We start from the raw sequence: 25849 nt of genomic DNA on the forward strand, positions 1-25849 counted from the left end.
CAAACTGTTCAGCAGTGTAGACTGCCTTTTGGTTTCAAATATAAAACCCGGCAGAAAACACAGCCGTTAGTTTGATGATGAGAACTGAGACAAAGAATGGTGAAGGATCTCTTCGGTGCTGGATGATACACATCCCGACATCCACAAGACCTTTCATTACAAAAAGTAGAAATAAAAGAAACTGACCTGCAGTGTGTAAGGACTAGCCTGAAACATAGCTTACATGCATTTATGGAAGGATGTATGGAAATATAAGCAGAAGGTGTCCACAACACAGTGAGTCATCTTTACTAGGAACTATTTTAAATGGAAAGAATATAGCCTAGAAACAATATTATCAGGAAACTTTATTTGTTATTTGTAGCTTCAAACGAATACTGTAATAAGGAAAAAGAATCATTTCATATTTTCAACCTGCTGGCAAAACGCAGAAACACATAAAAGATTTGTCAGTATTAACAGTCAGTATTAACAGTATTAACAGAGACTAATCAATAGACTGCTGTGGAAGGAAGTTTAAGCATTTGGGTTTGTTGTTGTTGTTTGTTTTGTTAAAAAATAATAAATTAGTTCCTTTAAAAGTACCTTTTATTTTATGTGTGCAGATCTGCATTTTCTGTGTCACTTTTATGTTTTCATTTTCATATTTAGTACAAACATAGGGCAAAGGCTAGTTTGCCTGTTAAAATGGGTAAAAATCAGACAGTAGTTCTGAACTAAGAGTCACATCAAATGTGTCTTGAAGTGAAATTGAATCTCTCCACTACCTTCCTGAGAAGCAAAATCATCCTCAAAACACACAATCCTACAGGTATATGGTGGGGAAGCAAATCTAGTTCCTAAGGTTTATGTTCAATAAGCTGTTGTAAAATCGTTGTTAACAGTCAGAGGTTTACAGAAATCCATAGTTGGAGAAGGTAGATAGAGATCCAAAGTAAGTAATAATGTATAAGTAACAACAATAAGTTATAACAACAATATTTTGTCTAGCCAGGCTAGACAAATCAAGATATGACAATTAAATTAAACCTACTTAGAACAAGACAAAACTTCGAAGTATTATTTCAGTATCCCTTACAGGCCATTCTATTTGCTCACTGCTTTTCTCTCTCCTTCATGACATCGATGTAGTTCAGAACCTCTAGAGTTGTTTTGTCTGCCAAACTCAGATACTCGGCTTCAGAAGAAAACGCTGCCTTTCCTGCTGCGCTGCCTGTGCCTGCAGGCTGCATTGCCTCATGCTCTGGCATTTTGTGCCCTCCAGTGGTGCCGGGAGGAGGGAGCCCCTCGGGGCTGCGGGCAGACAGGAGGGAGCTCCCACAGCTGCACACCCGCATGGTGTCACACTGGGTGGCAACATCCACCCTCCCTGCTTCTGGGGCACAGCTTTCAGTCTGTGACCAACCATCACGCCTCGTACTGGCACTGACGTGCTCTTTTTTACGGGTTTGGTGTAAGGAGCTGCCCTCACCTGGGGCAGCCTGGTCTTTATTTGCCTCCTCTGTGGCATGTGAAGTAGTGTGTTTCTGCTGAAGATAGTTGTCTTCCACCCTGGTCAAACTCCTGCAGTGCTGGAGAGGCTCAGGTCCACTGTGAGGGGCCTTGGGGCTTGCTGAGCCGGAGGTGTTGGCATTGCCTGTCTGGTAACACCGTTTGTCCACATACTTCTTCTTGGCTGTGTCTTCCTTTTCAGACTGCATGAACAGAACTGTGTGAGTAACTGTTAAAGCAGTTCCATAACTAAGTCAACAATCATCCCCCAATTACATTATGAAATAAACTGAAAGGCCAGAAGTGTCTGTTGGATTTTTGTGCTCTTCCTGCAGGAGCGTGCTCCTGGCTTATGTTGGAAAGAAGGTGGGTAAGGTGGATCTTTCCTGTCATACATATTTTTTTATTTATATATTATGGCCTTTTTTGTTTAGTACTGGCTGAAAACACACACAGTGTCAAATCCTCCTCCCTTCCTGGCACTTAAAGTAAGGCAGCAACACCCCAAGGAAGAAAGGAGAAGCTTGCTTTGCATCTTTCCACAGTTGTGTTATTGTAATTCCACTAGGCTCTGTATTGTCAAGAGACCAGACCATGGGGCTGTTTAACTGCTTAGGAAAATTTACATCTAATCATTTCTTGTTTTGCTCACATATGAGGTTGCCTTGTACAAAACAAAACCATAAATAAGATTCCAGCTGCAACCACCCTTAGATGTGCACAGACATACAGATGTCATTCAAATGAGCCCCTGTAAACTCATCAGGGAGCAGCGCTCACCATGTCAGGACTAGAGCTGAAACAGCTTTCTGTCTGTCTTGGTGAGTAGCTGGGTGAGGGGCTGCTGAGTGGTGACTCCACATCTGAAATTTGAGCTCAAACACAAAGAAAAGTTACTCACGAAATATTCCCCAAACATCCAACTCCCAAGCACAGAATGCAGAATTAAGCATTTACTCACGAAATATTCCCCAAACATCCAACTCCCAAGCACAGAATGCAGAATTAAGCATAACTACTACTTCTGAAGCAGCTTTAAGATACCGTTTCAGGAAAAACATGCTAGCAAGGTCAGTCTGGGATATGGAGAGAGTCAATTCTCCTTCTCTCGAGACAGCACATCACAGCAGAATGTGTGAGGCGGGTGGCCCAAAGCTAAAGCTAAGCTGCTAATCTGCACTGGCAGCAGCCTTGTGCTACCCAAGAGGAGGGGTTCTTCAGGGCAGGGGAATGGATTGAATACAGCAGAAACCTTGCAGACATTGGCTACCATACAAGTTATGTGGGCTTATGCTCATGTTTTTTGCTCAGAGGACCCTGAGAGGTCTTCTGCTCTGAAATACAGCCAGCACGGCTGACCCATACAGCTACTGAGGGAGCAGAAAGGATGGGGGATCTCTCTGCTGACTCCCCTCACCCCGTGCACATGTTGAACTGCACAGCGTAGTCTGGTGAAAGAGAATAAAGTTTGGTAAAGACTAGACTAGTAAAATGAAACAAGAAAATTTTCATGAGCTTATTAAATAATATAAAAGATTTGTCCAAGATTTTTTTTTTTCCCACCAGTGGAGATCTGCAGGAATAGAAAGGAAGACAATGTTTGGCATTTACTTGGCCCTGTTACAAGATGGTGATGTTTCTGGAGTTGTGATGTTCAGCTCAACACACCTGACCTCTCTCATGAATTTATTTATCTATTTTGAAGCTAACCCTACTTTCAGAGCTGGCTTTTCAGTTTAGGGGACAAATTTGGAGGATATGGGACAATGAAAAATACGTGGCTAATACTCACCAGAAAGAAGGCAATCTGAATTTCTCTCTTGAAAAAGCTAATACTTAGTTACCTGGTAATGGTCTCTATACAGTGCTGCATGAATCAAAAATAGGAACCTACATCAAATGAAACCGCTACAAAGATGAAAACACTTCTCCCTGGCTTTAAAAGTAAGTTTCAGTTTCATATATAGAGAAAATTTTGATTTTTGACTTAATAATATATAAATGGTACTAACCTTTCTTCTTCTTGTGAAGGTTTGAACTCACTCCCAACTTACATTCTTCCTCTTGTGCTGTTGCAAACTTTTGAAAACAGGCATTAATAGCGAGGGCTCAGTTGGTTCAGTACCTCAGGTTAGGTGAGGAACCTTCTGTTTCTCTATTACATAAAGGACTCCCTGCAAATTATGCTAAGGGGTACAAAACCCCTGAGCAACACCATACCCACCTGAGTGACTGCTACAGGCAAAATATCTACAGATTTTATATGTATGATGGCATAGGGCTCCAGTATAATACTGGAGTATCCTGCTTATAACCTCTGTACCCTGCCATGGAATCAGACCTTAGGGTAAAGAGTAACTTCTATAATGCATTTCAGGCATCAGCTTAGGGGTGAATCAAACCATGTAAATTAGGGACCTGAAAGGACTGGCTGAACCACTTAACTGGAAGCTGTTCTTTCTGGATTCCTCGTATAAAGCAAGAAGATTCCAAATAAATTAATTCAGAGAAGCTAACTTCAGTTTCTAACTGCTGTGGGTATTCCTTCTTCACCCCAAATGAATGGTGCAAGCACTTCAGTAGTAGGTAACACCAAAAAAAAAAAAAAAATCTTTGAAAAGTTACCTCTTCAAATCCAAAGAGCTGATTCTGTTTCCAGACTGCTTCTTTCACAGGCTCATCTCTGAGGGATGCAAACATGAGTTCTCTGAAAAGTGATTTCCCCCATAGTTTTAATTGTTTTCTGAAATAAAGTCACTACTGCTGACTTTTTTGCATTCGATTTTTGTTTTGTCTTTGGTAATCATGAAATGTTTCCCACTACTGAGATAATTCAATTAAGTTATGAACCTGAGTTTTTACGCCAAGTTTTTTTGTTTCGGGTTAGTTTGTTTTGGTTTGTTTGTTTGTTTGTTTTGTTTTTGTTTTTTAACAAATTTCACTTTTGTTACAATCCAAAATTTATTATGAGATGACTGAAGACAGCACTGCTTTGTTATGTATCTGTCTGTGACAAAACTATCTTGATGAAGAAAGCAGGGCACTCACATGTGTTAACTTTGGCACAGGGAAGACACTAATTTCCTTTGTAGTCAGTGAAAGGAGACAAGGTCTTTTAGAGAACAAAATCACAACAACAGTTTGACTGCAGGGAATCTTCCTCTTTAGTTATTACAGACAGATGTACAAAGGGCTTGCGTGCACGTAAGTTTATTCACATTACTCACTATTATTTTCACTGGAATAGGCCTTCAGTAATATTGTCTAGAATTTTGCCTTCAGGTCCTCTTAGCCAGGGTTTCTGCAATTCAGCAAGGTGTCTGCAGTTGTCACTAGTTAATAGATGGACTATTTTTACTGCACTCACCTTTTGTTTAGTGAATAGTTCTGCACATTTTCCTTTAAGTTAGTCTGCTGATCATGATAATAAGCAAATGTCTCTAAAATCAAAAATAAATCTTGTTTTAAAAATGCAGGAGCATAAATACAATTTGAAAATATCTACTGTCAGTTTCTAAAAGTAATTGATTTAAAATTAAACTGCTGCACCACAAAGATTCATAACCTGGTTTAGGTCAGAGCAGACACACCTACATATATATATATATATTAAAAAAAAACACAACTGTGTCTAAAAGAATAAAACATAGAACATATGACCCTAAAATGCTGACACTCACCACTTTTTTCAAATATCGAAGGCTTTTCTTTGTTTCCAGATGGTACGAAGTAGTGCTGTCCCTCATGACAGTCCTGCAGGTGGGTTTTATGAAATCTGCCCTTCTGGTAGCTTGCAAGTGATGCATTGTTATTTTTACACAAAACCTGTTCTGGAGCTGTGAAAATGCCTTTCAGGTGTCTGTCTACGGATTTGTTTTGGGCTTTAATTGCAGGATGAGCTTCTCCAGTATCGTAAGGATAATCTCTGTTGGTCATTTGATTTCTGTCTTCAAGATCAATGAAAAAATTGGGAGTACTGCTTTGGTTAACAAAAGGATTAAAATGCCTTGTGGAAGAAATATTATGGATTGACTGGCTCTCATCTTCAAACAGTGCCAGAAAGGGACAATCACTTTCATGCTGGGGAGCTTTCAGTTCTGTGGTTTCTTTCACGACACCAAACAATGGTTCTTTTATTCCTTCACTGTTTTCTGATTCTTTACTGGTCATTATCACCGGATTTTTCCTGGCAGAATTCATATAGTCCAGCCTTTGGGGGAAGGGAATTAAAAAAAAAAAACAGTTTGTGTAGTATATAAATCAGCAAAATGCTAACTGCTAACACTCCAAATGATCAACTTAATAAAAAAATTTCAGACTTTGCTTCTCAACACACTTGCTTCTGTCCTGAGTGTATGTTATTTCCACTGAAAGAGTGCCTGTATTTTATTTCCATGTTAAAGTAAGGCTGATTTAAACAGAGTTCTGTTTTATGTTATCTCCAAACGTGCCAAGACATGGAGAATATCCTTGAGAAGGAAACTGTGATTTATAAAATCAGCCACAGTATGTCACTGCTGCTCCACTCAACTGACCAAAGAAGTCCACTCTGAATTATAAAAAAAAAAAAAAAAAAAAGAAAAAAGGAAGAAAAAGAAGAGGTAGACAGCTTCTTCAGTTCTTAAAAAGTTTATTCTTCAAGGCTACAGTTCACTCTTGCACTGAAAGCCCATTACAAGATCTGAGCATTGCTTAATTCCTGGTCTCTTCAGCAAGACAACTTTTTTTTTTTTTTTGTAATTGAGGTCTGTAATCCTAATTAAGCTCGGAGGTTTTCTACTCTACAGTCAGGAGGCCAGTCAGACATTTTGTTTTGCCCATACTTCCCTCCCCCACTTCTGGTAGTAGTGGTTTTGAAGGATGCTATCATGTTTATCATTAGCGTGAAAGCTATCATGCTTTCACTTATTAGGATATTAATTTAATATTTTGCCACTTCTTTCTAGGTTTGATTTCTTGCCTGACATTTCAGAAAATCTGAGTGAAGAGTTAAGAGATTTATATATGCAGAGAATTAGCAGAAATGGCCATGGACATTCAAAACATGCCTTTTATTAAAATAAAACAAAAATGATCATAAAAAGACAATGCTATCAGTGGAACTTGAAAATTGAAATGTGGTAAAGTAAAAATTTATTAAAGAAAAGTTCTGTAATGTCTTCATCAGAAAATACTTGGAACTGGAAAAAGATCCTAGAGAACTTAAGGGAGAAAGTGCCCATGAATCAGTTGTAAAAGACTAAACATAACACAGTTTGTATCTACAGAAGGTTGGATACAACTGAGGAAGGTAAAAACATTTTGTGGAGCAATTCCAGCTGAACATTTTGTAATACTAACTAAAAGATAATAGTAGATGAGGAGATGGCTAAGCACTACTCAGAGTGAAAGACTTATTTTTACAAGACACCTACAATTTTTAGTTAATATTTAATGAACTTGAGGGGTCACAGCTCTCAGATGTGTGCACATCTATTCCATCAGCAGTATGCTACAATTATGTTAAATGCTTGTTTAAGTTGATGCTTTTCACATACTGTGAAAGATACGTCCTTCCCAGGAGAGCTGACAGCTACTAAGGTAAAGGAATTTATTGATATAATGGGTGAAAAGCAAAGCAAAGCAAAACAAAACAAAACAAAAACACACACACAAGGAAAGCACACGGAAATGGAGTTGAAGAACTGTTGGAAAGGAGATCTCACATTGTCAGTGAGCCATGAGTGGGTGGAGGACTGTGAGAGGTTCTGTGACTGAGGAGAGTGCAGACCTGAGGGCCTGTGGAGAAACGAAAAGGGAGATGTAGGCAATGTAAGATTATGTAGGGCTTTAACATCAAGGTATTCATCAGGAAGTCACCAAGACATACAGCAAGGTGAGCATTATCCTAACTTTAGGTTTTGCTGGAGAAAGCTAGGAGGAGCTAGGAAAAGTGAGAAAGTTAGGGTGGTTAAGACTGGAAACTGCTGTGTCCATCAAGGTATTGTGGTCAGTGGGCTACCCAGCGCCTTGACCCCCCAGGCAAAGAGAGTGCAGATACTTCAGGAACTGCAGAGTTGTGTCTGGTCTTTTTATGGCTCTCTCCAGAGACTGATATGAACTTTCAATCAGACAGCAGACTTACTGAATAGAAAGAATAAAAGAAAATTAGCCTTGTGAGATGCCTAGATAGAAAGAAATAACGCCTAGAAAGAAACTGTTCAGTGAAATAAACTGTTCAGTACCAATGACTCTGGCCCTAAACCCTCTGTGATTAAAAGATTTTTAATCAGCAAATGTAAAGAGAAAGCAATTCTAGATTTCTGTCTATTCTTTTAGAAACAAACTATGTTTCTCATTAAAGTATTTATGAATCAATTCTATATTCTAGCTATAGTAGAATCACATATGAAAGAGAAGGGGAGTAAATCTTTTTGCTCCTGGAATCCCAAATACAAACAGTGGAGGTGGAGAAGTTGCTCAATTGCTACAACATCAAGGTCATCAGAAAAGCGCTTGCAACAGTGCCCAGAACTAATGAGAGTGGCAGCTGCTCCCCTCTCCTTGGCCTGTCAGTGAATCCATGCTTCTGGATGAATTGGGAAATACCATTCTGTTTACAACATTGCAAAAATTAGACCGTGGTTCCAAGAACCTACCAAAATCACAGTTTGCTGCCTCTCTGCAAATCTAAACAGCTTTGTATGTTCAGTCTTCTCATTTAATTTTACTTTCTATTTTAAAAGCACTAAAAATATGTGAAAAATCAAGTAACAATAAGTTTCAGGTATTGCCCTTACTTACCTCACTGTGATTTTTGCTCTCTCTAATATCGGATCACTGCCTACCTGTGCACTGGCTCAAACAGCTCCGGAGGCACTGTATCAGACTTCCTTAAAATACACTGGCTCAGGTGTTTTGAAAGCCAAGGGTCTTGATCCGAAATAATTCCTGGCTGAGAAAATGATCAAAACTGTCAAACTCTGAATTTATAGAATAGTTATAGCATTTTAAACTTTAAAGTTGGGTTTGCAAACAATACACCTGATTTCCAACTGTTTTTACTCCTTTTTATCTTCACAGTAAAGGCCAAAACATTACAGCCCAACTGAGTTCCATACAGTTCATACTTTTCCATGTTCACATGTCACTGCTAGCATGCAAAATGCTCTTTTAAGCATCCCATGCTCCCATAATATTGACAAGCTGGATAGACTGGGAAAAGCTGACATTCCACCAAAGGTCACAGAATCACGGAATGCTGTTGTGTGGATGGGATCTCAAGAGATATCTAATCCAACCTTCTGTTCAAAGCAGGGACAGCTTCAAGGCTAGTCCAGATTGCTCAGGATTGTTCAGGATTGAGACTCCACAGCCTCCTTAGATAACCTATTTTGGTGTTCAGCTATTTTTGTGACATTTTTTACTATAGAAACAGAATTTCCATTGTTTAAACCTGTGACTTTTATTTCTTGTCATTTCACTGTGCACCTCTTACTCTGTCCTGTCTGTAACTCTATTTAGATTCTGGAAGACAGAGTCTGATTTCCTACCTCATCCCCTTATAGCTTTCTCTTTCCTAAGCTATACAAACCCTCTTTGCTCAGTCGCTCTCAGGTCTTTCTCTTCAAAGCTGCTGCCTACTCAGTCAGTCCCCCACCCACACAGATGTGTGGGGTTATTTCTTTTGAGGTTCAGGAAATTCTGTTTGTCTGTGTTGAACTTTTTGAAGTCTCTTTTGGCCTTCTGCAAGTCAAGATCCCTCTGAGCAGCAGCCCTCCAGCTGTAATGACCACTCTGTCAATTCGGTGGCATTTATGAACCCGCTGAGATGCTGAGGGTGCATTCTGTCCCATTATCCAAATTGCTGATGAAGATATATCAGACTTGCTATTAAATCCTGGGCATCCCTGCCAGTTGCCAACTAGACATAAAATAATTGTCTTTACAATTATTTTGAGCATGATGGTACAGGCAGTTTTTTACCCAACTTATCATCCACTCCTCTGGCTGATACCTCCCCACTTTTGCTACAAGGATCCCACAAGGTAAACTTTGTCAAAAGCCTTCCTAAAGTCAAAGTAAGTAATATTCACTGGTGACCCTTATCCATAGAGCTAGTCATTTCATCAGAGAAGTTAATCAGATTTGTCAGGCACAGCATGGCCAAGGGAAATGTATGCTGGCTGTTCTCAGTCACCTTCTTGTTCTTCATGCAACTTGAAATGACCTCCAGGAGTTCTGGTTCTGTAACAGGTGAGGGACAGAGGTGAGCTGAAGATCTAGAACTTTCCTGGATTGTGCTTGTCGTCTTTGCACATGGGCATAACTTTTGTGTATTTCTTACCGCTGAGAAGCTGTCCTGATCACCACAGTCTTTCAGAGATAACAGGCATCTGCCCTGCAGTGATGTCAGCTATCTCCCTTAATATACTTAGATGCACCTTGTCCAGTCCCAGGCATTTGTTTGTGTCCAGTTTACTAAGGATTCCTTAACCTGTTGCTTCACTGCTGTTTTGTATGTCTCTCTCCAACTCTGGGCTTGAAAACGTGCCAGAGAGCAGACCTTGCCAGAAAAGACTGAAGCAAAGTAGGTCTTGATTGCCTCAGACTTCTCCACGTCCTTTGTCAGTAGGTCATCGATTCTGTTTAGCAGTGGACAGCATTTTCTTTGGTTTTCTTTTGCTGATGACAGAGCTATAGAAGTTCTTGTTTCCTTAGGCCATGGGATCACCTGTGATCATATGACGCCCATTTATACTAACGGTACATTCAAGAAAGCTGTATTTATAACTGTAATATTCTTCAGGTTTCTTCAAGCAATTTTACAAGCCAGAAACGAAAGTCAGCCACAATATGTGGCTAACTTCCTTCCTGCAGATATCAGCAACACCGAGAGTTCAGCAAATATAGGCTCAAATTGAGGCTGTTTCACACCACTAGAAGAAATATATACACAGAAATGTATACACAGAATAACCATTGCCACTAGCCTACAAGAAATGTTGCTTGTTCGTAACTAGCTTCAACATTACACTAATTCTATACCCCAAAGAAGTGAAATTTATTTTAAAATAATTCTGAGGAAATGAAAAATATTAATCAAACCTGGTTTTGCTGCTTATCTTCATAGGTCTCTTCCCAAGGGTTGCCCATTAGGTTTGTATTGAAATTTTCTTCTGAAAACTGTGCACAGTTGGAGGACCAAAAAACAGAAGGGGACAATGGACAGGTGCTAAAAGCTGTTGCTGTGCTGTCTTCATGTTCCATACCAGAGTCAGCATAAGATAGTTCTGTTACTTGTGGTAACTAGACAAAAGATAGCAAAGAGATTTAATTTATTTAAGCCTATTTTGATCTAAGCATAAAATTCAAAAAGATCAAACCTTTCTATATCTTTTACATCTCTTTCCACATAAAAAAAAAAAAAGACAAAAAAATCATGTATTCTGATATGATTTTTAATTAAAAACATAAAGTAGTAAGTGTTTATTTTAGGAAACCGCTTAAGTACCTACTGAAGTTGAAACATGCACACAAATGTTATCCTGAGGGGAGATGGGTATAAATACAGTTTTAGCTTTAGGTAAATGACCTGCTGAATTGGTTCTTAAGTAGAAAATTAAAATTATTTCACTCCAGTATGAAGAAAACTCCGGCATGTTGTGAGACCAACGATGCTATCTCAAACACAGGAGAAATTTGAAGAAAAAAAATCATTAAATGCTTCTGCAACCACGGCTACATGGAAGCAGTGCCTGTAATCCAGTTTATTCAGTGAAAGCTATACAAGAAACTAATGCAATGCAAAAGCTTTGTACATAACCTGCACAAAATGTACCACCAGTTTCTAGAAAGCTAAATTATGAGTATTATGGCCCCTTTTTCTGCCTAATAAAGCAGATATAACACAATTATTTTAATGGGATACACTTTACCTCATAAAACTTTTTAAAACATTTTATTTCAATAAACATGATTTAGCCTTTATTCTTTGATCCATACATTAATTTCTGTGTGTGCACTGCATGTGTTTTGATGAAATGATATAAACCTGTTCATTCTGGTAGTGTCTGGGGAGAAACTTAGCTGTTATTTTGATTCCTTATTCCTGAACACATTTAATTTGAAATATGGCCTCTATATCTTCAAGCATCAGAAGAAAAGGGGTAGTAAAAGAAGGCTGACTTAATGCGATATCCAAAAAGGTAGTGGCACCTCATGGTGATCTTGATTGAAACACATTAGACGGATAAATTTTCACCCCTGCTAAGCAAGTCTTCCCCACTCAAGAGGAACTAGGAACACATCTATCTTTCTCTTTCTATCAGAAGATGGCTTGACAGCATGAAAGGGCAAAGAAGATATGGAACAGTACTGAGTGAGCTTTTAATTTTTATTTTTTTTTGCAATTGCTCTCTGCTCAGAATCCTTTCTGATATAAGCAGCAGGAGTCAGTGGAGCTATATTATCAAGCAAGCTTGAGTAATCTAAACTATCTTCACAGAATTTCTAGGTTGGAAGAGACCTCAAGATCATCGAGTCCAAAAATCTTCTAACATTATTATTATTTTTTTAACGCAGCATTGGAATTTATCATTAACAAATCCTGATTTTAATATAGAAAATGCACTTTAACCTCAATAAGAGTGTGAACTTCCCAGTTGTATCCACTGAGACTTGTACATAAGTTTCTCTTAAAGACTCACTTCTGCATATACTTCTCCTATTTCATCAATTTATGTTATGCATATTGTATTTAATTTACCTAATCTTGGCCTCAGTTACTTTCCCATAATTTCTGTCCTTTGCAACTAGTTAGAGCATTACTTAGAGCATTCCTGGGTATTTTTGGATTGCCTAAAACAAGTTGAGCTTTTCATTATATATGTGAGAAATAGAAGGAATAAGTATAAAACATGACTGTGAAATAACATATCAATGTAGCCTTAAGGAAGAAGCCTTCACATGTATTCATGAGATTTGATCACTGAAAAAATCACTTAAAAATACAGTTATTAGTACATATTTTTACTTTGACATCAGTGAAAACAATAAACTTACATCATGCTGGTATTTTCCCTTCTCTAAGAGATGCTTCCTTCTGCTGTCCAATACTTGCTCTTGTAACCTTGTAAAATTAATAAAAACAGCCCATGAAATATGAGATTTGTAAGATAAAAGCATCCTGACTAGAGTATTAATTTCAAAGAAATTTAACAATATTTTTCCAGATGTCTACAAAGGGCTTGATTTTAAGCAGATTTGACCATAAAGTCCACGAATCAGTCACATAAGGGTGTCTGAAATGAATTGAAAAATGCTTTAAGTGGAAGATGCTGTTTGAATACTCTGCTCTGTGAGATACACTTAGCGCATGAACAACCTGACATGAGTCAAGATGTATATGTATATATTTAAATCACTCAGCTTCATGTTTTGAATTTACATGTTTCTTTATTCTCTCACTATAGGAGTATCACTGGAATGTCAGAAGGTGTCATGAAACTGCTTTGTCTTAGAATACTATATTTATGCTTACTTAATACCCCAAATATACATTTTTTCAGTCTTTTCAAGGCAGGACACACATGAGCATAGGCCTAAAAGAGATCAGTTAATCAAATGCTCAGGAGATTGGTCAGTTTCAGATCAGTCTTTCTCTCCATATTCCTGTGCTACAGTACTGGCCTAGACCTCTTCTCCCAGTTATCCAGTTGCTTCCAAAGTGACACCCTTCCATTCATGTTAATAAATACACAAAAAATAGATCCTTACCAGGTTTATTTTCCACTGCACTGCAATGGTAACTCCTTTTAGTTTTTTAGAAAGCAGATGAAAGTACATCATGAAACACCTTTTTCAGAACTTCAGTGTAGCTTAACTACTGCCTGTTTTATACAAGTACCTGTTCTGGATGAGGTCTAAGTTTTCTGGATATTGTTTATGCAGCGGTGACTTGGGAAGATCGAGATTGTACCTTCTAACAGGAGCTTTTAAGTGTCCAGTGATATCAATATGAACTGGCTTCTTCTGGTTCACTGTAATGAAAACATTTATAATGTCAGCACTGGACTTGGAGAAAGGCATCTATTTAAAGCCTCTTCCCCCCCCCCCCCCCCCCCTTTTTTTTTTTCTTTCTTTCTTTATTACTAGCAATGTAAGAGCTCTATTCTATATGTTAGCATAGCATAAAATTATTTATGGTCAACTGTGGTGTATGAACAGGCTCTTTTGCCCTGTTCAGTTACCTCCTAATATTTATAGGCACAGGACAGCAAGTGCTTCCCAGTCTAGTCTATGAATATCTTACAGAGGATAAGAGGTAGGACTTAAATTTTAGGGATTTTTTTAGGATCTTAATAACAGATTTTAAATTCTCTGTCAGTTCTCTGGGTAGAACTGAAAGACTATTCCAAATGAAAAAAAAAGAAAAAAGGTTATTAATCAGGCAGTGGAATACAAATGGAGACCCATTTAATGACAAAATGAAAAATAAATGGTTATAGGGTAAAATTAATGAATGGAATGAGGAAGGTGCATCAGAGTGCAAGGCTTTAAAGGTGAAATAGGTAGCAGCCCAGGTTCTTTGGTTCCTGGAAATATAATTTGGCCCTGATTTTTTATTCAGTCATTATTTTCATATTTACTTATAATTTCAACATTTCATTTTATTTTATTTTTATAATGCAATGGAAAAAGAACTGAAATAATAGTAGTAATAATAAATGATAACTGATTGGGTTAAGTGTGAGGTCAGAACACTGTTATACTAAACTCACCAGTGCTGTCTTTTTTGGTTGATATTTGGTTAACAACATATAGATTGAGAAGATCTAAACTGACTGCTGAACTTTTAGGAGATGATGTTTCCAGAAGCTTCATCTTTGATTTAAGTCTCTTCTTTTCAAAGAATTCCTTTTTTTTTAAAAAGAGAGAACAAGTTTATGACAGAAACTTCATAACACTTTAGCAGTATATATAATTATATTGAAAAAAATCCTAATAATAAAAACACATGATTAAATCTCTCTAAATTCACACACTCTGTCTATATAATTTAGTTTATTTTTATTAACTTGAAAAAGATTGCTATTTTAATTTGGTCATATTCAAAATAAATCTAAATAAATAAATATTATATATAGTATCATATAATATATATATATATATAACATATTTATTATATGTATATGTGTATATATATATATTTTTTTTTTGAATAAAGTCAAAGTATGATCTTTAAAAGTGTTTCTTTAAAATAAAAGACATACGAAAATCCTGCAAGGAAAAAGTCTTTAAAAAAATTAAACCTGAGCTTTTTAGGCAGCTTATAAATGAATAGGCAAATAAATCAGCAAGATCACATACATGTGGCCATCTATATTGACACAAACAGTGTATTGTTCTCTAAACTTGTCTTCCTTGGCGCAATAAATAAGGTCTTGTGACAGAGAGAGAGAGAAAGTAAAGAAGAAAAACCTCTAAATTAAACCTCTAAATTACTGAATCACCTCTAAATTACTGAATTATTATTAATTGTGTAACAGTAATTATAAACTTACCATTGGGTTCACTAATTTAGTACTAAACACCACTGTGCAACAATTTAGTACTAAATTACTTGGATCCTTTCCTGTTTTCTCTCCTACTCTGAAGCAAACTGCATAGCTGTAAATGATGCAGCTTAGACCAATGACTCCCTGAGAAAACAAGTATTTTGAGTACTCACAGGCCTTCAGGAGACTAGGCAATGATCTCAACGACCTCTTACTGTCTCGTAGGTGGAAAGTTTTCATTTCAGAGACTGGCTCCATACCATCAGCCTGTTATTTCTCCTCCTGTACATGCCAGTCCATCTGCTCTGGGCATTGGATGGTACCAACTTTGATGGTGGGGCTTCCCTTAATGTTCTCTTTTTCTCCCAGCTGCTGAGGAGAAAACTGGCTTCTCCTACTACAGTTATAACTATCTTCTTGTACTGTTTTGTTCCCCTTCCCTGTTTGAAATGTATTCTGCTCAGCCAGATATAAATACATAAATTTGATTCTATTATTGCACTTTCAGATTTAAAATACAAATAAGTTGGCCTACTTTTGTGAGTGCCAGAATAAAGTACATCAATGAACCTAACATTCTTTTACGTAGCACAGAAAAAACTGCTGTGTATACGTGTTAGGCTAGCTGACCATGTGGTTGTTGCTGTGAGGCTCGAAACAATCCTGTGTGTCAGCACATACCACCAAAATATAGTAACAGAAGTAATTCAGTAAAACTTAAATTGGGCACATTCATGTATTCATTCATGCCTTCTCCTACTCCCTCCTCTTCCTGCTGGAATTCAGTGTAATAAACCTAGGAAATTAATTCTGTTCTAAAAGCTAAGCACAGTCAGGCAAACAGGTTACAAGTGTTACACTACCTTTTACTACATTACCTTTTGCTTTCTCCTTTCCTGCTTTAATATGACTCTGCTCCTGAAAGATGCAAATAATTATTCTTTTAATTGTAAAAGTGTAATCTTGAGTCATGGCCTGAGTTACACATCAATGTTATTAAGAATTTTGGGCACAGATTATCCTGTTCTGTTACAATGGATCAAACCTTCAGGCAGTAAAGTCAATATAACTCTGTTGAAGTCACTTGGACTGATCCTGATTTACTCTGGAAAGGTTATCAAATATATTGATAATTCAGAAGGAAAAGCTTTTAGGCATTTAACCTGTAATGCAAGAAATCATGAATTCTTAATTTCGTAAAACATTATATAAAATCTACATCAATATATTTAATTCTTCTAATTTTCTATGTCATGCTGCAACACAGTTACAAAAGCACATTAGCAAAGAAAGCAAAGGAGCACTGCACAACTTCCTACCTTTCAGAACTTTACAGCATACTGTGAACATTTTGTTTGTAATAAAAATAAAAAAAAAAATAAAAAAGATTGTTACTACAAGTTTCATTGAGCTGCTGTTGTTTGTGCTGCACAGGAGACAGGTATACTTTAAAATACATGTATCACTTGTTAAGCATAGTTTTAAATTGATTGGTTGCAGGACGCTGCATAAAATAGGAGCTCTGGGTCACTATTGTGAACGTGGTGAATACAGCTGCAATGTTTGTGTCAATAGGATTAGCACTTTTATTTGAGAACTAGAAGCCCAAAGGCTGTAGTCTTCAGAGGTGGGGAGGGGACACAGCTGGGACAGCTGACCCAAAATGACCATGCCATATGGTGTCAATAAAAGGCTAGAGGAGGGGGACATTTGTTATGAAGGTGTTTCTCTTCCAAAGCAACTGCTACTTGTGCTGAGGCCCTGCTTCCCAGGAAGTGGCTGGACATCATTTGCTGATGGGATGTAGAGAATATTATATTTTCTTTTGCTTCCACATACGACCTTTTCTTTCATGAAACTGCTTTTATCTCAACCCACAAATTTTTTCCATCAGATTTTCTCCCCCTGTCCAGCTGAGGAGGGGGAGTGAGAGGAAGGCTTGGTGGGCACCTGGCGGCCAGCAAAGATTGACCCACCACAGCAGCTTTCAGAAACTTCATTTTTCTGGAAAGACTTCCAGATGCATAAAGCCTTATTTTAGTTTGATTCTATAGATGCTGTCAGGATGACTGCAGAATGGTGTTTAGCAAAGCTACTTTCAAATGCTGACAGAACCTGTGGGGTTTAAATTTCTGATAGGCAGGTGTTTTGGCACCCAATGAAACTGAATATTTATTCAATAACTGAACATACTTGTTCTTTAATGTTACCAGTCTACTGGTGATTATTTTAATATTTCAGTGATTCTGAAATACGCCCTGTTGTGAGGGGGCATGGGGCCTGCCACACACCCCACGGCCCTGTGGGTCTCTGAGGGGACACTGGGCCTGAAACGCAGAGCTCCAGTGCTCCAACAGGAGCCATTTCTCTTGAAATTTCACTCACCGGCTGCCTCCGACCCAGTTCATTTTCAGCCACAGAGGAAGCAGAAGAGGCTGCTGTGTGCAGGGCTGAGGATGGGGAGGGCAGGCAATGGCCCCCACAGGGATGATGTGCCGCCCGCCTGGGTGCGCAGGGCCCACTGGTGGCGGCCTCCTCCCTGGTGGCAACAGGGCAGCCGCCCTCCATGCTCCCAGGCTGCCCAGTGCCAGCAGAGAGGAAGGAGAGGGTGCCACAGGGACAGGCAGCAGGAGGAGAAGGACAGGGATGAGCTCTGCCTGCTGCCACCATTCCTCTACCACGGACCCCTTTCCTCTACCACTTCCATTTCCATACAGGCCGCTGACAGAAACCACTGCCCCTTTGTGGGGGAGTCACAGTCCTCTCGCTGTACCATGTGCATCAAATTCACAGCTGTTGGAGGGGGTTACACAGCTGCTGATGTTGTGGTGTCACAGCTACAATTGGCATCATCTGTAGGGCAAGATGAAGGGCAAGCACCCTTCTTCCCACCCTGCCCTTCCCCAGGTATTTTGGGGGCGATGGGGGCATCAGTGAGTATTTGTTACTAGCAAGCACCCTCCTCCTTGAAGCAACCTACTGCCACTTACAAAACCATTACAATTTGATATAAATATTTTCCTAAGGTGTTCCTTTGCTGAGGTATCTTCAGCCTAACATTTTTGAGGTGTCAGTGCTGGATAGCCATTGGTACAACAGTGTGTGGATTGCTCAGAGAGATTTAAGGAGCCTACTCTTAAATATGACCAAAGCTTTTTATTTCTTTTAATTTTAATAAGAGTTTATAGAACCCATGGTTATAAGATTAGGAAAGTGAAAATGTCTTCTGCTTCTTTAAAATATTACCAATTAAACTGAATAAAGTTATTGGACAGAATGTTTTTTGTTGTGATATCCCAGATATTTATGATTAACATGATTTTTTTTTTCTTGTAGCACTCCTACATTAAAATTTTCAGTGTAAAGTATACATCTGAAGTGTTTGCATGTACGCGCAACGCTACAGCTACTATGACAGATGACACTGAAAGATTAAACTAATTTGATTACTTGAAATAATCCTTTCCATTTTGTTTGTATTTCCACCTAGTGTAAATATTTAACTTGTTAATACTATTTCTAAAAGACAGTTTCAGGTGTGGCATTACCAAATCCCTTTTACATTTGTTTTTCTAACATAGTATTGATATTTTCTGTGCCACCCTTACTTTTATTCTTCCACAGCATTATCTGGATTTAAAGCACTACACTTTTCTTTCTGTGTAATTTATTGAATCTGGTAAGTAACAGCAGCAGAATCCAGGAAAAGTGATGTGGCAGCTTCAGACAGGTATATTTTAATGCAAAATTAATTTCTGCAGATAAAGCTAAAAAAATAAATAAATAAAAATTAGAATGGTTGTAAAACAAAGAATTATTTATTTCTTCATTGAAGGCAAAGTAAACTGTAAGGTAAGACCTGAGACACATATGACTAAACACTGCACCTTGACTGTCAACATTAGAAAATTACAAGAGTTGATTGAGTTTGGGAGTGATACAATACTTTCAAAAAACTGCAGAACATTATTTTTAAAAGGTCACAATAATGAGGTTCATGGAGCTTAATAACTGCTCTGGGAAGTGAAGTAAATAAAGAACAAGTAGAGTTCCTCAGTGTTTCAGGAACTGAAGTATTAGGAAGAAAAGACCCTTGAAGGTTTCCCGTATTTCTAACTTTTTAACAGAAACGTTCTAACTTTTTAACTCTTCAATATAACTACATCTCGTGTTTCTTTGTTAAGAAAATATTACACAGCATCTTCTTTGGAACAGCTTTCCAGCTGTTGCTAAAATAAAGCAGCTACAGTCCTACAACACTTGAGTCTTCTTCTCTGACCTGCTGCTTCATTATCAGATCAGCTCTAGTTAAAAGCAATGTTGCAAAGCTGTCCAAACCAGTGTACTATCTGATGGAAGACCATGTTTCATCAGGAAGGCTAGTGTTGAAAGATTGACCATGCAACTTTCGGCACCCACCTTTGACTAAATCCTCACTGAACTTCTGTATGATCAACTAAGACACAGGGAGTCTTCTGATGGATGACTCAAAGCACGTTTTAGGCTCCTATGCTGTCCCAACACCCAGAGAGAAAACAGCAAACAGCATTTCAGTTAGATAAATGAAGTGAAACTGCATCACGTGAAAGTGTGTTCTGCAGCACACAGCATTATCGTATCTTGAAGATTTGGATACCTTTCTTTCCCTAAGCAGGACAGTTTTTTCCTTGAGTGACCAGACACTGCTTATTCAAAATTTGGAGAGAGTGAGAGAGAAGAAAGATGTCTTTCTAAATCATTTATTTGATTTATCTCCACATGGTTCTTGTGTATCTTTATGAATCTTGCATTGTAACGTTACTAGTGTCCTAGTTTAATGCTGATTATAAGAAAGGGATTACTAAGCAGATAAATGTGTAGTAACAATAAAAGAACAACAACAGTAAAAAACAGCACTGGGATTCTCACAGTGAAGTTCAAATGATATTATGATGAGGGGGTTATGTTTCACAGTATGAGCCCTCAAGATGAAGCGCAGTCGGTCCTTGGCTCGACGTAGAACAATGCACAAGAACTGGTTCAGAGTCTCACAGGGGAATCCCCACTTCATAAAAAAACAACATTCCTACAAGGAGCAACAAAGGCCAAAGAATCCTCTACAGTTGTGCTAAACTCCAGTAAGGGAACAATGTGAAACTTGTTAAAAAAGAAATTAGGGGTGAGAGTTAAAAGAATGAAATTCTTACATGTGGCTAGGAGAAAGCTGAAGGATAGCAGACTTGTAGAAAAGAAGTAGTTCAAACCACAACAAAAAGCTTTACCACATTCAAAAGAAGATAACAGAAGGGAACATAAACTTTGATAAATACAAAAATATAATTAGGCCAAGAAGAGTTGGGCAACAACAAAACACTAAACTACCAAATAATTCTTCCTACACTCCAAATAGGAGCAAAAACCTGTTAGAAAGTCTGTAGGGACAGTTGATGGCCATGGTACAAAATAAAAGCTTGGGGAGACGTGGATGTTAAAGAAAAGATAAGTTAGATTTTACAATGGTATTCATAAATGAGGAAACTGGGGAGAACTTTATGGAGGAATCCTTTCTAGGGAAGTTAGCAGAGGAACTGATCAACGTGGAAATAACAACAGGAGAGGACAACAAGACATAATGAACACTAGCATAGCACCAAGACAAAATGGTATTCATTACATATACAGCAGTGTGTAATGAGCCAGCTAAAACCTGGTTTTAGAGACAAGAGGGTAGAAAACGTGAAACAATTAAAAAACAAACAAAAAGATTCTGTGCCAATCCAGAAAAATCCACCTGTATCACAAAAAATAGCAGAAACTATAATATAGGCCAACATGTGAAGAGCCAGCATATGGCTTCTGGGGTTGGAAGTGTTGCCTCATACGCATGTAGAAAAGAGTTATTGTTATAGTCTTGATGGACTTTTTAAGGAAAAATCTGAAGGTTTTAAGAAAGAAGCTGTGAAATAATGGGGAAGGTCCTGCCATTGGCAAAAAGAATAGTTGAGGGAATATTTAGTTACATCCATGCACTCAGGGGCTGGGAAGAGGGTGGGGATATGGGACACAGGCTGACAAACTCTTGAGTGGTATGGAAAAGTTAGAGAGAGGGGGCTCTGTTATTGAATGCCTCTTCCAGAACAGGTATGGGTGGCCACGAAATGGAGCTTGTGGGAGCTGGGGTCCAAACAAACAGAAAGTTTGTTCTTCACATATGGGATAGTAGAGCTGAGGGAATACTTACCAGGGGATGTTATTATTTATGGAAGAGTTTATAGGAGCTCAAGAGAGACTCAAAAAGCACAAGAGTGGAATATTTAATAGTAAAAACCTCACAGTCTCATGAAATTCACACAGCTAAAAATGGCCATAGGTTGTTAGAGTATGAAGCTGGAGGAGACGGCAGCACCACATGTAATTACAATTCCTCCTCTTCCTTGGGTATCTGCTTAGAGCTATTGATAGAGACAGAATACTGTGTTAGGTGGAGCACTGGTCTGAACCAGCTTGTGTATTGTTAATACATAGAAGTCTCCCAATAATGTGTTAAACAAATTACAGCAGACAATCTTTCTGTTGTCCTGTGTACCAGCTGCACCCCCCTAAGATAAATTCTTGAGGCATGACGAAAGGATGGCAGCAAATGTAGTATTTGAGATGCGTGAGTGGGATAGATTATTTTTGTGGATTCAATCCTGCCTGCACCTTTGCAGAGCAGAACAAGATAACCAATATAATCACTGCTGAATGATACCAGCTACATGATTTTACCACTTATACCTGTACTTGGCACGTAACTGAAGTGTTTACAATGCACTTGAGCAAAAGGATTGATACAGAAATGTTAGCATTTTCTCAGATGATCTGAGAATAGAAACCTTTAGAGCTGTAAAGCAAAAAATGAAAAACATAAATAAGATATATGAGACTTTGAAGGCTTTGAAGAGCACAATTGTGTTCTTCTGGAATTGCTGGGTTCAGCTGAGTTAGCTGGATGAGATAAGAAATAAATTTAACAAAAGAAGTATGTCTAAAAAATTCAGATGTCAAAGTTTCTATGTATTAAAGCCTTAGTATTAAATGTGTAATTCTTCATTTGGTGTCATTAGTCAGCAGTTCACTGTGATTGGGGCAGCTGACCCTGACCCTCGATATCCTTGGCCTTTTCCCTCTCTATCTCTCTCTACTCGGAAAATTACTTGTTTACACTTCTTTCTAGAGGCGTATTCTGTCCAGAATCAGGCTGTTCTCATCAGTTGGAACTGTGTACAATCGGTCCGCTATGGATTATGCTGTCAGCCAGACGACTCAAATCCTTTATGGATAAATTCTCATAACTTTCAAGTCATGCAGGATTTAAATCTACAGCACCAAGCGTGTATCTCCCTGGAGACAGACTAAGGGGTAGAGACTACTCATGCAGTTATTTGCACTCCCCATTTGCACCATCGCTGTGGTGCCTACACTCAAGCCACAGCCATCAAGCAACAGAGCAGGACCATCCCTTTCCTCTGTCCCCTCTTGCCATAACACATCTCAGACCAGCCTGGGTACAACACTGCCCGATTAGGAGCAGAAGAGTTGGAACCAGCAGCTCAGTAGGATCTGGTCAGCCTAACCACAGGGATGCTTCTTCAGTGAGCTCCCACATCTGTCACATTAAAATTGAAGCTTTTTGCTCAGCTTAGATCTCCAGATCCCAAACAAGTTGCAGCATCTGCATATTCTACCAGGGTATATGACTACAGCCAATGTTACGCCAAGCTGGCATAATAAGCAGTCATCTTCTGCTGCTGCAAATTTAAAATCAAATGTCACGTCTTGTCCCCGTTTCTGGATGAAAAGGCCTGTTTGGTCATTGGTTTGCCGTGATGATGCAAACTAAATCTCTAGGTGTATTTCCATCGTTATGTAAGTGATTACAATAAAGTCAACAGAAACGTTGGAAGCGCTTCAGTTTGGTATTTACTTGAGTAAGGGTTTGCACGAGTGTCCTCTGCTGAAATCGGCTCTAATTGAGGCCTACTACTCCCACACCAGTATGTAGCCATACAGCTCAAAATTAAAGAAAACAATCCAGAAGTTCTCAGCTCACCATATTAGAGTATACTACACAGGGTATTTTTAAAACGATTTACTGTTCAGTGTTAGTACAAAATTGAAAACAATGGACACTGCATGGATTCACATTTTCACGTGTATTTCATCCACCTATAAACAGCTACGTACTTTATTCATGTTCCACATGTGTTTAGATGTTAAATATCCCAAATAGCAATGATACAAAATATGTAATTTTTACCTTATTTTTTCAGTACCTTTATTCCACTTTGTATCTCCTTATTGTACACTGGGTAACTCTGTAAGGAGTGAAGAAAATCCAGTTTACTGCCAAGACTGATGTTATAGCCATTGGACCTTGTGGTAGGAGTATGTAAGTCATCAGGTAAAGGGCCTTTTGCTTCAAAAATTGCACATTTTAATTTTTCAAACATTAAATCGAAAGTATTAAAAAGTGATCATTGGGTAAGCTAGATAAGATCTTACATGACCTGCATGTTCCAATGCCTCTATCTCCACAGCAGTCACAAAACCCTGTATGAAGTGGTGGTGTAGGAGCCAATGGGCATAAAACCAGAGAAAAAAGAGGCATCAGTGTTGCTGTGATTACATGCTGGTTCCCACTTGTTCAAATATTCATGGAGATTAGTCAGCCTGATATGCATTGTTTCCATTTCTGCTCCAAAGAAAGTGGTTGCATCCAAGCACAAATCGTTTCTATATACAGTGACTCTGTTACTTTGATTATCACAGAAGCACTGTTTGGATAATCATTTTATTTGTGTAGTTGGGAGTAGAATTATGGCACTCTGTTCTGCTGGAAATTGACTTAATGAAAAATTATTACAGAACACTAAAAAATTATAAAAATAGAATAAACTCCTCTTATCTTCTCAGTTATTGGTTCCTATATTCAGAAGTTCAGGTTATTTTAATGTGTTTGATTAAAACTAACCACAATTAAGATGGCAATCATTTGGCATTAAGAAAAAACATCTAGTTCCCCTTAAGAGAGGAGAAAAAAGATAGTCTGGTTCTGCTACCAACTTCCCTCCAAACCCCCAGCCTCAGTTACTCAAGTTACTTGATTGTGCTTACCTTTAAAAGTTTTTAAATAAATTCAGTAAAAATTGTGGAGGTAACAGAAAACTGATCCCTGCACCAATATTGCGTCTTTTTTTTTTTTTTTTTTCAGTAAGAAATTTCAGTATTTCAGTGAGAAATTTTATTATGCCTAAAAATAGTAAAATTGCTGCCTTCACCACTACAAAAAACTCTACCAGCTAAGGCCATGTTCTGCACAAAGGAGTTTGTCTATGGATTACAGAGCAGGACTGTGGCAAAGAAAAAGCCTGGAGGCAGCAAGAACAGAAGAAAGGGTGTACTTAAAGCAAGTTTGGCCTTTTCTCCATACTTTCATCAAAGGAAGGAAATACATTGCTTTTATTGACTGAAACACTGCAGTCAGATTTGCTTTACCTAAATGTTCCCAAAGATCTGACTGTGGGTGTACATCTGCACTTGCAGCTCTGTTACCAAGTCATCAGAAGATCTCGTGGAGCAAAAGGTCAGCAGATATGCAGAACTGAGAAAGATCTGTGAACTTTCCCCTTGCTAAGAAAATGCTGGAGTAATGAAATATTGCAAATAACTGTGGTTTGGCAACACAGCCCTAAGAGCATGCTGTGATACACACAAGCCAGAATGGGAAGTCTGGAGATCAGGATTAAAAAATAAGAAATCCTAAACAAGACGATTTCTTAGCCACTGTATCTTGCCAATATCTTCCTGTCCTGAAAACCCTTTTTATTTTACTGACGAAGTAATCAGCAGCGAAACCAGGCCTACTTTTATTTAGAAACTGAAAGTTAGCTGTACTGCTCTAGTTCAGATGTTGACATCTTCCTGGCTTTGAATTGTGCATTAAAAAAATAAAAGGACCTCTATCCAGATCAGTAGCCTGTCCAGACAGAATCCCAGAATGGTTAAGGTTGGAAGGGACCTCTGGAGACCACCAGGTCTTACCCCCCTGCCAAGCAGAGCCACCCAGAGCACCATTTTCCACACCAGCAGAAATTCTGTTAGGTCCCAGGATTACTCCACATCTTCTTGACCTAACTTTTCAGTCCACTGTGGACACAATTTGGGCAGCCTCCCACGGAAGAAGCGAGCAATGGATGTTACATGGTCATGTCTTGCTGGCCTTGGCATGCTGGGTGTTTTGGATGGCACCTGGAGGTTATGATAAGCAAAGCTGTCTCTCTCAAACCAAAGATACTATTTCTTCACCCTGAAGCTTGCCTTACTATCTAAACATCATCATTGCACTCTGTCCAAAGAGGGCTGTTTTATATCAGTAATGAGACTTAATTTAACTCTGCGTGTGCTGAGTCACAACAAGGTTACGCGGCCTCACAGTGCATGCCTGGGGGAAAGCTGAACTCCTCTGAATGCCTGTAGCATGTTTTCTGAACCTGCTTGTCTCCCACATCTTAAATGATGCTTTGGGATATACCGGTAGACGCAGTCACTTCATTTTTAAAGCGTGAAGAACACGAAGTTGTTTTTTAAGCACTCTGATCTCTCTTTAAGGACTCTGATCTTCCCTCAGTGACTTCAGATACACCACCTTAACCAAACAGGTGAAGCAGCAGCGATAAGGAATTTGGGAGTGAGAAAATACAAACCAACAAACAACCACCCTTACTGCCAATCCCTTGGCATGGCTGCGGCCAGCTCCTGTGGCCAGGCACCACACCAAAGGGCTGAGGGCAGCTGGTTGC

The 25849-nt window shown here is 38.6% G+C and overlaps 1 protein-coding gene across 9 annotated transcripts; it reads right to left on the reverse strand.

Annotated features, from left to right (window-relative positions):
• Positions 1–327: 327 nt before the first annotated feature.
• Positions 328–18205, reverse strand: REDIC1 (regulator of DNA class I crossover intermediates 1). Of its 9 annotated transcripts, none has more exons than XM_072032736.1 (13): positions 17415–18204; positions 15908–15947; positions 14253–14388; positions 13379–13511; positions 12535–12601; positions 10579–10779; positions 8319–8425; positions 5172–5701; positions 4859–4931; positions 4117–4198; positions 3504–3570; positions 2272–2354; positions 328–1694 (listed from the first exon to the last, which is right to left on the reverse strand). In XM_072032736.1, exons 1-13 carry the CDS (start codon positions 17435–17437, stop codon positions 1095–1097), a joined length of 2142 nt encoding a protein of 713 aa, XP_071888837.1. In that variant the 5' UTR covers positions 17438–18204; the 3' UTR covers positions 328–1094. The 9 variants fall into 9 exon arrangements, with proteins under 9 accessions (XP_071888837.1, XP_071888842.1, XP_071888839.1 ...); XM_072032741.1 differs by having other exon boundaries at positions 4117–4174; positions 17415–18203; XM_072032738.1 differs by having other exon boundaries at positions 2272–2366; positions 4117–4174; positions 17415–18202.
• Positions 18206–25849: the final 7644 nt, after the last annotated feature.

The sequence above is a fragment of the Anas platyrhynchos genome, chromosome 1 (assembly GCF_047663525.1).
Source record: "Anas platyrhynchos isolate ZD024472 breed Pekin duck chromosome 1, IASCAAS_PekinDuck_T2T, whole genome shotgun sequence".
Classification (NCBI taxonomy): Eukaryota; Metazoa; Chordata; class Aves; order Anseriformes; family Anatidae; genus Anas; species Anas platyrhynchos.